Source organism: Rhizoctonia solani, chromosome 13 (genome assembly GCF_016906535.1).
Source record: "Rhizoctonia solani chromosome 13, complete sequence".
In the NCBI taxonomy this organism is placed as follows: domain Eukaryota; kingdom Fungi; phylum Basidiomycota; class Agaricomycetes; order Cantharellales; family Ceratobasidiaceae; genus Rhizoctonia; species Rhizoctonia solani.
In genome coordinates this window covers 1,635,862-1,649,246 of record NC_057382.1, presented here as the reverse complement: position 1 = coordinate 1,649,246, position 13,385 = coordinate 1,635,862, and the positions used below count along the sequence as shown (strand labels likewise).

Sequence of the window (13,385 nt, the reverse complement as noted above, 5' to 3'; positions counted from 1 at the left end):
TCAGACCAAGTCATCGCCTGGGGCGTTTTCGCGACCTGGTGACTCTCGTGCGGGAACGCCCGGCGCCAGCACAGGGTGTAGCATACCGGCCGTTTGGAGCGGAATCTGTCTTGGACGCTCTGTGTACAGTAGAACCAGCATCGCTCGTCGATTTTGGCAGTGTTAGCGCGATCGGGGAGAGTCCGTGCGTTCCAGCTGCGGTAGATCTCCGAGCTTCCTGGCCGGAAGTGTTGTGAATTGTCTCGTTGGATGTTCGAATCAGGTCGAGAGGGTGGTGGTGGTGGGTGGCCTGGGAGGATTGGCAGAACCTGAAGGGTCGGATGGTCCAGAGCTCATGGTCGAGCAGAACAGGCCCCACTACACGCGGGGCCTTGGCCCATGACCTGTGGCTGTGTTTCTCGGACCCCAACGGAATTCAACTGTCGATTCACAAAAACGTCATCCGATGAATATAGTACACTATACAATACAATACACAACAACATTAGCTGTACTCGGAAACGCCCTTTTCCTTGTCCACCTTTTCGTTCGAGGATCGCTCCTCGTTTCGGATGATTTCTTTTGTGCCTGGGTGGCCGGCGGTAGCCACTGGTACCGCGTCTCCCAAAAAGTCCGCGGCAGATACTTGTGGGCCGCGGTAGTGCTTGCGACCCCAGACGACATACCAGACGGCTGAAATGGCTGTGAAACCTGCAAACACGACCGATGCGTAGTCTGATAGCGTGTTAGATGTTTGTTAGTTTGTGCTATTGTATGCGAGCGTACTCATTGTTTGTGGGGTAACGGGAATCGCGGTGGGCATTGTGAAGAGCACAATGGCCAGCGAGATCCAGCATATAGTTAATATATTAATCACGAATCCGAATTTACCCTAGAAATATGGATCGAATGAGTTCCAGCTCTCGTTTAAGCGCAGTAATAAACGTACCAAACTGTAAGACGCCGTTCTAACCAACTTCCTCCCGCGCAACAAAGACACCAAGATCGGAATCCCATAAGAAACTGATAAACATATTGTCGCCACCCCAGTAAACGCGTTAAAAGCTATACTCCAAGTCAATACACCCTGTTTATCATATCGCCATAAAGAAAACTAACCGGCGCTCGATCCCAAATACAAAAACCCAAGAAGACAATCAACAATCGTGGACAGAGCCAGCGCCCATACAGGGAGCGCATATCGCTCGCTCACACGAGACCAAACACTAGAAAACGGAATAGCCCCATCGCGCGAAAATGCCCATGTACATCTGCTGGAGGGGGGGGGGGAGGGAATTCAGTTTAGCTTGATCTTGATGATGTGATGGCCGCGTGACTTACAGGCTGCGGTAAGTGCGCCGATACCGGCAAAGAATCCAATTCCGATAATGAGGAACAGCAAGCCGAATCCTCCCCCAGGACTGCCTGTTACAATCTTGTACAACAACGGCATCGGCTGGCCGGATGCGACTCCGAGGAGCGTGGGGATATCGGGTAGAACGAAAAGAATAGGGACTAGGTAGATGATTCCTGGTTGATGCGGACGTGTAAGTGAGTGAGAGAAGGGTTTGCGGTAATGTTATCCACCTGTTACTGCCGCGGCTGCGACCGAAAGAACCATTGCTTTTGGGACTTCACGCTCTGGATTTTGGACTTCTTCGCACATGGCTGCGACCATGCCGTATCCGGTCCTGAATAATATGAATGGGCAGTTAGAGTCTAAATTTTTGATGAAGCTCAGAAAGGTTTGAAAGATCCAGTACGTAGGAGGTCCACGTATCGCGCATAGTGCCCGTCTGCCACCGCCCCGACTTGGGCTCGGTCGTATTGTTGAAAACCTCCCATGGTTAAGCGATATCCGAATGAGAGCTATTTGTCCGACCCCAATACACTGATAGCATGCACGGTGCAAATCACGTTTGATGCGGCAATTCCGCACGCCAACCCACACCAAAAAATTTCCACACACTCACAAGGTATATGCCGCCTGCAACAAGCCTACAAAGAATGCCCATCCGCTCGGCCAGCCGGCTGCACTCGCATCATAATATGAAAACACGAATTCGCCAGAGCGGCGGTCGTCGGCCATCACTAGTAGGGTCACGATGATCACAACCACCGAAGCCTTCGAACAAAACGTATATATATTAAGTTCAACAACTATAAATCGGTGAAAAGCTGGGACTTACAGCTGTCCAGTAAATGCACCACGTATTTAACCGGTCCAACCACCGATTCGCGAAAACGTTTACGAGAGCGCAGAATATCATCACCGCCCAATAACAGAGTAAAGTTTGCCAGGGCGTTGCAACCCAGCCGTCTCTCCATAGACCGATTGCGTGAGAATAAGCTGGGCGAGCGAGAAATTGATGCTAGCCGTGACTGTCCAGTTTCCAACGAGGCCGAACCAACCGGTTGTCCAAGATGCTATTGGTGCATAGCGAGGAGAAGCAAGCATGTGCGACCAGTAGTATACTCCGCCGGCTGTTGGGAATACCGAGCAAATTTCGGCAAGTGATGCAGCAATTGCCAGCGAGATTAAAGACACAATAATCCATCTTGGGTACGGATGTTAGACAGCCTATGACACACACGAGCGCCACACAACATACCCGTATAACACGGTGACTGCGCCACCATCCGTCAGTGCGAGTGCCAAAGTTGTACTGCTACCAAATGGGACGGCTACACATTCAGACCATGATCAATATTTGAAGAATGTTGGATGTCGTAAGGACTAACCCATGATAGCGAAGCTGACTATTTTCGATCGACCGAATCAGCGAACTAGCTTGGACCATGTGGAATACTATAGCACTTACGACCTAGGATCGAGATCATTGACAAGCTCCGGGGTAGTTTCCTGTCTACCATCCAAGTAGGGTCAGCTTGATAAAGAATAGTACATAATGAAAAACTTGTAACCCATTTGGGCCAATCGAGCCTCTGCATTAGTATCTTGAACAACATGGCTGTCGTGCGCACGCTTCTCACTTGGAGGCGCCATGTTGGTTCGAGGAGGTGGAGGAGAAGAGGGAGGTTTGCCTAAGCGAGTGGGGCTTGGGTATAAGAGTCATTTGATCGTATTTCGCCTATCGTAGCCCCGACTTAGCGACAACTGGGTTTGGGCGAATCAACGATAAGTAAGCGAGCGCTCCATTTCATGTTCAGGCACAGCGACGAGATACGAACCAAAGTTCCACTAGATCATCTTCCCTACTCGCTTCGTATCTGCCCAACTAGAAAGATAACAAGAATGCAGAGCTGCATACAAGGAATGCTCGCAACGTCATTGTGCTTGGCATGGAATGTCATTGTCACGTGGCGTGGTTTGTACCTGAAAGTGACAAAATCAATTTGTTGACGGTACTTCCTGGTTTGGTAATCTCTCTTTTTCAACACTGCTTCAATATTGTCGACGGTCTGAAAGCCGCTCGTATCAAACCCACATTTGCTGATGACGAGCAAAATTCGTTGGTGAATCTATACTCTATTGCAGGCTTACTTTATGGGTCTTTTTGTCCCCATGAGCTCCCATGAATTGAACCAAAGGTGCTAAAAGTTGGATGGCTGAGAAGATTGTGCCGGCGCATGCGACTTTAGACACCATTCTGTGAATACATTGAAGTCCTTGGTATCTACTGGACTCGGTTCCTGTTCTTAACGTGGTTCCTCAATTTCTTTGCCACCAGCTATATTATGGCGTCAGTGGCAAGCTTATCGGAACCACCTTCCAAGCCGCAGTACCGTCCGGTCCTAGAAAATTTGTGAGTAGCACACTTCCTTATTCGGACCAAGACACCGTCTTTCCTGCCATTGTAATGACGCAAGATCTTGCACCCACATGTTGTTATTTATGTACTGACAACTCTTTGATGTATTTCTCCATCGAGGCCCTTTTCTTTTGTACCATCATTAGCACAATCAGATGACTATGCCACTTTAATAGTCTCTGCACCCCACCGGCCATCGGCGCAAACCGGATATCCCACATTTTTCAGCAACTCATGCTTTTGGACCCTCGAAGTTGATGGCATAGTGGTAGAAGCCCGATTCGCACATCGGAAACCCTATGAAGGTTTGAATGGAACTTAATATGGGTTATGTGTAAGGCGCGTTTACCCCGATACTACCATCACACTCCTAGGGTCGTATCAAACCTAGACAAAATCTCAAATACAGGCGCCTTTCTCACGTCTATACAATCTGGTTACTTTCCCATCCTTGTAGTAAGAGGGTTCCCAGGGACCGGCGGTCGATTTACTCCCTTCTAATCGAGATCTTTTGCTCCTCCCTTGTTTAAACTGGTAGGCAGGGCTGAAGAGATAGGTCGCCGAGAAGTTTAATTTGTCCACAGTGGTGAGTGTTGTTTAATAGCCGAGCCACAACCGCTCGCGAACTTGCTGAAGATGACCGTTCTCACTAGTTGGATATAAATAACGAAAGCTGGGTGGGTCTGTCAAGCTACCGCCCCCCTGTCCAAATTAGGATGAATTCGAGCCTACCGATTCTCGAGCAAGGGTATGTCACTCCCGACGCCTCGTCAACTAGGAGCTCTGGCCAGCAACCAATGGATCAGACACCTCAAACACCCTCAAAACTACCTGACAAAGATATAGAGCGAAACTCGATCTACTCGAATGACGTTCCTTGGGCTCATCCTGAACGCCTGGCCGATGTGCGCCGAGGGCTGAAGCAGAGGCATATTCATATGTGGGTCCATAAAAATTTATCTCAAGAAGCATGAAAACTGAAGCTGCAACACATTCAAGGTTTGCGCTAGCGGGCACAATCGGCAAGTTTTTGTGGAAGCATGCGAGGCCTTGTAAGCGGGTAGCTGACCATAGCATATATAGGCACGGGATTATTCCTATCCTCAGGCAAAGCTTTGGCAGAGGCAGGTCCACTTGGAGCCTTCCTGGGATATACTGTGGTAGGTAGCAGCACTTATCGAGACTACGAAGAGGTCTGACGTATTGCCATCGAAGATGGGGCTGATTACCGCAGCGGGTAAGTGGCCACCGCGATCTTTCGGGAGAGTCTATTAATGAAGCGACCCTGGTTTCAGTTGCTTACACGGCCTCTGAAATGTCTGCGTTGTAAGCTGAACTCCAATATTTGGTGGGTGCATGGCTTACCGATTGGGGTTTCAGCTCTCCTGTATCAGGAGGATTTGTCCGTCATACAACCAAGGTAGGCTGAATGCATAATCGAAGGCGATCATTTGAATTAACTAGAATGATTTGGGATAGTTTGTCGACCCAGGTGCATATGTTTATTCGTTAATGCGGCTAACTACATTCTAACATCACTCTAGTGCTCGGAGCCGTGACGGGGTGGAATTTCTGGTATTCTATGGCGATTACTGCCGTGGTAGAGCTCGTAGCAACCTGCATATTGGGTAGGACCGGATTTCGCCACGAGCCCTACGACATTAACTTACTGCGTAACTTTTAGTGTCCCAATGGTCTGATTAATTTGGGACCAGTGCGGGTCTATGGAGAGGTAAGATACTAAAAAATGAGCTACCGAACACATGTTCATTGGGTGCTATCCTAGGTCGAATTTGGGTTCGCCTTGCTCAAAGTAAGTAGCAATAGCCGTTTACTTTAATCCGATTGATTGTCAACTCGATTCAATACTCAGATTACGCTCATTGTGGTTCTTCTTCTTGTTGGCCTTGTCATAACCGCTGGGGGAGGCCCAACACATGAGAGCATAGGATTCAGGTACGCTCAACGCGGCCTCTAATTCAGAATGCCGGATACTCAAGATAGTTTCTTCAGATACTGGAGAGATCCTGGCCCATTCAGGCAGGTGAGTTGTATCCGCACCCGCTATCGAAGTACTGGAAGCTAAAGTGGCTATCTAAGCTTGCGCTCAGTGAGGGCCAAACTATAGGAGGTAGCTGGGGGAAGTTTTCTCGCGGTTTGGTCCACCTTGATCAATGCCGCATTTGGTAAGTATCCCGGCCCTTCTGAATGAGCAGTTTCTCACTCTTCGTGATGCATACAGCCTACGGCAATATTCAGGTTGTAGCCATGCAGGGTGTGAGACCAAGAATCCACGCGTGGCAATCCCAAAGGCCGTCAACAAGACCTTCTCTCGGTTGTACTGTTTACATTTCGTCGGTATTCATGATCGGCCTCCTGCTCCCCTCAACGGAACCTTTGCTTTTGGGTGGAGACGGTACAGCCGCTCAAAGTCCATTTGTTATTGCCATGCACCGAGCAAGGATACGAGTTTTGCCTGATATTGTAAATGCGGTGGTACTGAGTTCCGCTTTCAGCTCGGTAATCAAATTTAAGCGCTCCTTGAACGTCACTGATCACAGTTAGGATACAGGGTGTATCTTGTATCTTCATCGCATCGCGCTCTTTGATAGGATTGGCCGAGGATGGAAATGCTCCGGTTATTTTCTCGCGAACGAATCGTCTGGGGTATGTTCATCCACTTATCGGTGTCTAAAAGTAACTAATTGTCAAAATCTCCAGTAACCCATGGGTTGCCGTTATGTGCTCATCTGCTTTTGGCGCTCTTGGCTACTTGAGTGTAACCGAGAAGTCCATGAAGGTCTTATTATGGCTCATCAACCTATCTGCGGTTGCCGGGCTCGTGAGCTGGATTATATTGTGTATCGGTTACCTACGATTTTACGCTGCGATAAAGGCTCAGGGATACACGCGCGACGGTAAGTTGAGCCCACTCCATGAGGTCAGATTGCCGACGTTGATTTTTGGAGTAGACTTACCCTATAGGGCACCATTCCAACCATTTACTGCATGGTTTGCGCTGGTGATGGTCATATTAATTACGTTTTTCAGTGGTAAGTAGACGAAACCATGTGATCAGTGGCAACATGCTAATATACACAATAGGATTCAGGGTGTTCTTGACTGGCCAGTTTTCCGTAGCTGATTTCTTGAGCAATTATGTCAATATATTCGTATTTTTGGGTAAGTAGGCGGATTAAAGACTTACCCTTAGTGATTAATCAAAACCTTTAGGCTTGTACATAACATGGAAGCTTTACACTCGAGATCGCCAGATTTACCGCCCAGCGACTAAAGTCGACTTATCGGAATTCGAAGCAATTCGCCAGGAGAGGGAACAAAACCTTACCACCCTACCGACTCGTACTACTACAAGATCTTCCAGAAGACAGCGCCTTTTTATATGCCTCTGCTGATGTGGGGTTCGAATAGTGATATATATGAACATTTCGGGGCTGCCAAAACTTGGTTTGTTCGATAGAGTATTTATCTAGTTATTGACATCTTGAGTCTCTGCCTTTATCCCCTCCTTTTGTAGTAGTCGACTTAGTAGCCTTGAATTGTTCAATTCATTAAAATTCCGCCAGATTTGAGTGGTGTATACATGAAGGTTTGTGATAATGGTGCACAGACAGAAATATCATACGGGCAAAAACAAGAATACAGGAAAAACGCTATAATAACAACCAAATCATACACAACATCCCCGAGCAATCTACGAGAAGAAGTACTGCGACTCCTTAATTCTGGCGACATCAAAGTCACCCTTTTCAGGTAGGACAGGCAATATATCCGTCAACAGGATATATTGCAGATCAGGATCCAGTTTTCCAGCGACAACACGCCCCTTGACCTTGATCGATGCCTTTCGTTTTTTGGGTTTCTCCGATTCATCTAACCCTTCGATAAAGTCTTCGATTGTATCTTCGATCGATTCGACTTCAGCTTCTTCTGTTTCTGGCATTTCAACAGCATTCTCGACGGTATCTTTACCGGCCTCTAATTCCGCGTTGCTCAGCATCTCCTTCGCGGCCGCAATAGCTTTTTTTGTCGCGTCCTCTTTGGCGTACCGCGAGTTGGAGCGTTGAACAAGAGCGAGGATGAGGCTAAGTAGTTTGGGTGGCGGAGTAGATTCTCGTGCGGGGTCAACAAGTGAGGGAAGAATCGAGCAGAGTTCACGGTCGGTGAGGGTAGAAAGGGGTACGCGATATTCCTTATAGCGATCAAGGAACTCTTCTCGAAGCTTTTGCAGAATATTCGAGCTATGGAGTGCAATAAATGTGTCCCGGATGATAGCAGACATATCATCTACGGTCGATGCATGTGTCCAGTAAGAGTCGTGAACAGACGCAAAGGTGATGGACGATGCCTATAGCATTAGGTACGGCTGCTAGTTTCCAAAAGTGCATATACTCACCCGGCATTCAAGTGCAGTCAACATCATATGAGTCGCATCCAAACTATGTACAAAGTTTGGAGGGAAAGCAGCGCTCTGCTTGACCGGATCGACCTGGGTAGGAAGATTGGGGTCCGAAATGAATACGCTTTGGAGTGCAGTCAAGATCTGCTTCTTCTTGGCCTTGCGGTATGGCTGAACAATAGGCAATCCAAGCGCAGTTGTCCAAATGACAGACGTCATGCGTTCCCGCGCGGCCTCACGAGGCGTAGCAGATAAGACGGTGGGCATGCGATCAGAGGGGATGGACTTGGCGATTAATCGGGCACTAATGCTCAGCCAGTTTTGGATCTGGGATGCGCCACTGAAAAGATCACCGATGGCACCGAGAACCTGAGTTCTTTCAGTAAGGAGCCGTCGATAACAGTATCTTAACACACCCGCTTAGCCAAATATGCAGCGACAGGCCACGATTCTTCCCGGGACAGGCCTACTATGTCCCTGAGTTGTTTTTCAATCTGGTCTCGAGCCCCGATAAACGTGACCCCATAAACAGTCGTCATCACCTATTCCAGGCCACCTAATCAATTTACAAGACTCATAAAATAGATAAATAACAATCACTTACAGTTTGCTTCACAACCTTTCTCGCAATCTTGCCCTGTACGACCTTCGCTTCCGGGATCCCCAGTGCAGCGTCTTCATCAACAACTACGTCGACCATTCTCGCGACATGGGAATACACATCTGCCGGTCGATCACCCTGTTCAAGGTTGACATGTTGTGCACCAGCGGCGTCTCCTCCAAGTGCAGCGTAGTGCTGCAGACCATTGCAAGTTCCGTCTTGATGTACAGGTAAATTGGATCGGTAGAGTTCTGGGACCGGACCTTTGAGCGCTTCGGTGAGCTCCATGCACGTTGATAAGCATTGCCACGGGTCATCTGCTTTGAGCCACCATTGTTTTCCCTGTACTCAGTGTATTAGTTTAGTACTTTGAGCAAAAGGCGACACAACTCACGTTCAAAGGATTCTCGGCACTATCTCTAATTCCTCCAAGTGCTTCTCTACAAATAACACACGTTCGTCAAAGCTTGCCTTGTCGTATCCAAACACATTCGCAAGGTGAATCTTCAACCACCGCAACCCACGTTCACCCAGCGGTCGACGTTCAGCGAACAGCAGTAGCCCACGACAAAGATCGTCTCCGATATGGTTCAGATGCGGTGGGATCGGGTAGGCTCGGCCTCGGAAGTCGAGGTTGTGAGGCATGTAGAATTCGTCGTTCACAAACTGTTCAAGTTAGTTTGAACGCTGCAGGCGAGAGAGTGAATGGAACCCACAGCTCTGGCCACCTCGAGCTTATAGTTCACGTTACACCTCTCTCCGTGGTTGTTCCTCTTGTCCGTCAGAATCGACTTCAACTTGAGTAGATACGTCGCTCGTGCTCGGGGGTCGTCCTCTTCTGGTTTTGGGGGCTCTTCGATATCTAGTCTTTCAACCCATGTCCCAGTAAGCAAAGAAAATGCGATTCCAGTGGGAAGGGTAACTTACTGGATAGGGGGAATTCCGGCCATGCCTTTACCCTCGTTCCAGACTTGTAAAACAACGTTCAAGATCTTGTCGTTGATCCTCCATGGGGTCTCTCCGAGTGCATCCAGACACTCATATACAAAGTCTACATGACCGGCAGCGGATGCATGTTTGAGGTAGGATAACTGCTCGGGAGAATCCTTAATCCGCATTACGGTCGCTTTTCTACAATTTAGTAGTGGGTTTAGCGATGGAAAGCGTGAAGCTCACAGCGCAGTTTAAGATATCCTCCTTTGTCATAGTCCTCCCATGGTTGTGGCTTGACGAGCATCGGCAAGTGTCGGGGATGCAAAGTCTCCCTAATTGGGTCTCGGGCCATTTTTTCGCCCACTACGGGGTTGAGTTTGATAACCCCTAGCTTTTTTCCGCGAACGTATTCGTAAGAGTGCATGAACGCTGGTTGTTCTTCGCAGCTAAATCATTTCAAACGTTAAACAGACATTAATCGAAGAGAAAACGGGGCTTACAGATTTTCACCGCTCTCGTTCGTACCGTTTCTCTTGATGTATGCGGAGTTCATGACCGAGTCTACCAGGAAACTTCCAACTCGGACCCGAACAACTTGGGTCCATTCTGGCATGCTGCTTTCCATATTGGCAACGATAGGTGACTCAGTATCGACCACAGCTTCTGCCAGTTGTTCCGGATTTTCTGAGGCCCTTGAAGTTCCTGTTCTCTCTTCTTCGATAATCTCGATAACTTCAGGTTTGGCTTTGGGTGGTTTGCCCTTTCTGGTCTTCATACTTCTCGGAGCTGATACGACGTCACCAAGCTTGACTCCCCGCTTCTTGCTCCATACCGCAAGACACTCAGTCTCAACCGCCCTTCCAACGGCAATAAGCGCCCGAGAGGTTTTCATTCCCTCCGAGACACCGCCCGTTCCATGAAGGCGCATTAGTTCGAGGATTGTGATCATGGCTAGTTTGGAGGTGTCGAGAAGGCGGAGGAAGGGTGAGAGTGGGGATTCTAGTGGATTATCTATCAAATAAATTAGTTGATAAGCAAAGAGGGGAGGAGGTAGGAACGGACTGGCAGAGGGCTTGGTCGTCTTCTCTTTGTTTGTTAAAGCTTTGATGTCGTCTTCGAGCCTAGTTTCTGTGGCCTGGAGCCATTGATACATCCACTGCTGAAGCGTAGGATTTTTCAGTTTTGATGCCGCTGTCATGTTGTTAGCCACGATGCGAAACGAGATTCAGACCTGGCACTCACCTCCCAGTTCCAACTTTTCCAATTCTTCCATTTCATGTCGAAGTCTCTCCATTGTAGTATCATAAGCCGACGTCTCCAGTTCGAGTTGACGGGCCCAAAGAGCTGCTTCAGGTGAGCTTTGGACGGTCTCAAGGTTGGTTCGGAGCGATCGGAGATTATACGGCAGATCGCTTGAAATCGTTCCATCGGAGTTAGGCTGTGAAATCCAACCAGGCATGAATACATGCGTCCTAAACTCAAAGGAAAAAGTGGCGCACCTTGGAAACCTGTACGGGCCGAGCTTCGGGAACCATTATGTTCGTTCTTCCTGTCGCAGGTCCGCGGTTGGGAACAAATTGATCGTAGCTCTTCAGTGACTCCAACACATCACAGTGCTGGAACTCATCTGCCGTCTGCCGGATCACTTGACGAACAGCTTCATGGTCTACGTCCGATAATAGAACAGGAGAGGAAAGAACATCAGGGACAGAAAATTTCTTGTTAAAGGTTATTTCAAGGAGTTCGGCTGGAGAAGGGTGATATTCATCGTTTGGAGCTCTGATGAAATAAAGTTCTTCCTGTCGCAGGTCCGCGGTTGGGAACAAATTGATCGTAGCTCTTCAGTGACTCCAACACATCACAGTGCTGGAACTCATCTGCCGTCTGCCGGATCACTTGACGAACAGCTTCATGGTCTACGTCCGATAATAGAACAGGAGAGGAAAGAACATGACAGAAAATTTCTTGTTAAAGGTTATTTCAAGGAGTTCGGCTGGAGAAGGGTGATATTCATCGTTTGGAGCTCTGATGAAATAAAGTTCAAGGGCCGGTTAGCATAAGAAATTTGTGGGAGCCGACCTGATATGTGCCAGGAATGCGATAGCTATCGATGTAGCATTCAATGCCACCCGATCTTTTTCTTCTACTATTATCTGCCAGAGGCTCCATAGTTTCTCTGCCCACTGGGCACGTATCGGTTCCACCAACTGCGTTCCTTCGGCCTGAAGCTGGGCATATGCAAGCAACATTGCGTTATAAGTATCGATAGTCATGACACTTGCGCCTGTTTCTGCTTCTTCTCTTAGTCGATTAAAAATCTCTTCAGCTCGGGGAACATCGTAGAGATCCCTCAGACAAGCAGCGATAACTGCCAGAGACTGTTGTTTTTTGGAGCTAGGGAAGAATTGCTCATTCTGAGGCATATCATCAGGTAAAGGTGTTGGCAAGAGAGTCAACGGTTGAGCCCGGATCTCTTCCATGCGTCGGATCTGCTTGTTCTGGTGCGATTGGACGGCTTGAGGAGCCTGTTGGGTATCGTACCGGGGCCCAACAGTTACTTTTGCTGTCGCAACGGCAGAAAAGCGCCGTGAAGCTCCTTTAGGAAGCCTTCGAAGAAACATCGTACAGTAGATGGGAGGAGGGAAGTAGAGATCGGAGACGGTGGCAGACGACTGATTTCCAGCAAATATATTTTAATTTTGATCAGTGATGACCAAGCTTCACGTGACCTGATCCCACACTCTTGTCTTCTACCACATACGACCACCATGATTGGCGCAGGTACGTGGACTATGGTCAGGTTTAATTGGGTGTATCTGATGTGGCTACAGGATGGCTGTTCTTGTTCGCGGTTCTCATGGCCGCCGGGCTTCTTTTCACGATGGTCTTTTTCGTATGTCCCATTGGTGCATATTTTGTCCAAAATTTATGCTGAATCTATGGATAGATCATTATGTTCTCCGATCTGGAGTGCGATTATATTAACCCTATTGATTTGTGCAATAAGCTTAACGCTGTGCGTGATCTATATTATATGATATAATTGGATACTAATTATTATTCTTATGACATAGTTTGTCCTCCCTGAAATGGGTGCACACGCCTTCCTTACATTCCTCTTTCTCGTATCGTTTCAATGGATCGCACTGCTACTCAACTTACCACTCGTGGCTTTCAACGTCAATAAGTATGCCCCAGCAATGGATTGTTCCTGGACAATTTCACTGATAAATTACGATTCCACTTTAGAGTGCGACAAAACTCTCATACATACGACGCGACAGAAATATTCCGCACGCTTTCACAGCACAAAAAAGAATCATTCATTAAACTTGGGTTTTACCTTTTATCCTTCTTCTACTACCTCTACCGGTGCGTCATCTTTCTATCCACCACGTGCCTGACAATACTGACAGCGATATTTGCCTTTCTAGCATGATTCTCGCCCTTATCTCAGGCAAGTTTAAACATAGTTCTCGCCCGCACCCTCGACCTCACAGAATGCTGACGTCATGCCTCTTTATAGAATAAATAAGCGCCAAAATGAGCTAATGACGTGTAAATTTCCGATCGGGACAGATGTCTTTTACCGTTTGTATAGATGTGAGCGCTATACCCCCGCATTTGGTGGTAGGCTTGTAATGGTTACGCGTGTATTGGTTTAACAATATTCTGATGA

General features: G+C 48.0%; 6 protein-coding genes across 6 annotated transcripts; 2 read left to right on the top strand and 4 right to left on the bottom strand.

Moving 5' to 3' along the window:
• Positions 1-10: 10 nt before the first annotated feature.
• On the bottom strand, positions 11-802 carry RhiXN_07352 (uncharacterized protein; the record flags this gene model as incomplete). Its single annotated transcript, XM_043327168.1, has 3 exons — positions 11-383; positions 495-714; positions 766-802. The coding sequence occupies 3 exons, from the start codon at positions 800-802 to the stop codon at positions 11-13; spliced, it is 630 nt and encodes a 209-aa protein (XP_043185640.1).
• Positions 803-1,276: 474 nt separating this feature from the next.
• On the bottom strand, positions 1,277-2,068 carry RhiXN_07351 (amino acid permease; the record flags this gene model as incomplete). The annotated part of the gene is made up of 3 exons (XM_043327167.1): positions 1,277-1,509; positions 1,567-1,670; positions 1,953-2,068. The coding sequence occupies 3 exons, from the start codon at positions 2,066-2,068 to the stop codon at positions 1,277-1,279; spliced, it is 453 nt and encodes a 150-aa protein (XP_043185639.1).
• A 180-nt stretch (positions 2,069-2,248) lies between these two features.
• On the bottom strand, positions 2,249-2,986 carry RhiXN_07350 (amino acid permease; the record flags this gene model as incomplete). Its single annotated transcript, XM_043327166.1, has 5 exons — positions 2,249-2,537; positions 2,592-2,664; positions 2,722-2,735; positions 2,802-2,846; positions 2,898-2,986. The coding sequence occupies 5 exons, from the start codon at positions 2,984-2,986 to the stop codon at positions 2,249-2,251; spliced, it is 510 nt and encodes a 169-aa protein (XP_043185638.1).
• Positions 2,987-4,468: 1,482 nt separating this feature from the next.
• Positions 4,469-7,168, top strand: RhiXN_07349 (amino acid permease; the record flags this gene model as incomplete). The annotated part of the gene is made up of 20 exons (XM_043327165.1): positions 4,469-4,692; positions 4,752-4,804; positions 4,836-4,912; positions 4,968-4,989; positions 5,048-5,078; positions 5,133-5,172; positions 5,232-5,244; positions 5,297-5,361; positions 5,437-5,484; positions 5,539-5,565; positions 5,626-5,708; positions 5,766-5,796; positions 5,881-5,938; positions 5,995-6,272; positions 6,325-6,419; positions 6,474-6,594; positions 6,649-6,670; positions 6,725-6,805; positions 6,858-6,935; positions 6,987-7,168. The coding sequence occupies 20 exons, from the start codon at positions 4,469-4,471 to the stop codon at positions 7,166-7,168; spliced, it is 1,629 nt and encodes a 542-aa protein (XP_043185637.1).
• A 299-nt stretch (positions 7,169-7,467) lies between these two features.
• On the bottom strand, positions 7,468-12,327 carry RhiXN_07348 (DNA-dependent RNA polymerase; the record flags this gene model as incomplete). Its single annotated transcript, XM_043327164.1, has 15 exons — positions 7,468-8,121; positions 8,170-8,541; positions 8,589-8,714; positions 8,777-9,115; positions 9,168-9,213; positions 9,261-9,439; positions 9,490-9,640; positions 9,701-9,899; positions 9,950-10,152; positions 10,207-10,717; positions 10,769-10,897; positions 10,949-11,144; positions 11,206-11,485; positions 11,627-11,731; positions 11,786-12,327. The coding sequence occupies 15 exons, from the start codon at positions 12,325-12,327 to the stop codon at positions 7,468-7,470; spliced, it is 4,032 nt and encodes a 1,343-aa protein (XP_043185636.1).
• Positions 12,328-12,474: 147 nt separating this feature from the next.
• RhiXN_07347 (ER-derived vesicles protein ERV14) lies at positions 12,475-13,237 on the top strand (the record flags this gene model as incomplete). Its single annotated transcript, XM_043327163.1, has 6 exons — positions 12,475-12,487; positions 12,538-12,599; positions 12,654-12,722; positions 12,781-12,893; positions 12,956-13,078; positions 13,141-13,237. 6 exons carry the CDS (start codon positions 12,475-12,477, stop codon positions 13,235-13,237), a joined length of 477 nt encoding a protein of 158 aa, XP_043185635.1.
• Between the last annotated feature and the right edge of the window lie 148 nt (positions 13,238-13,385).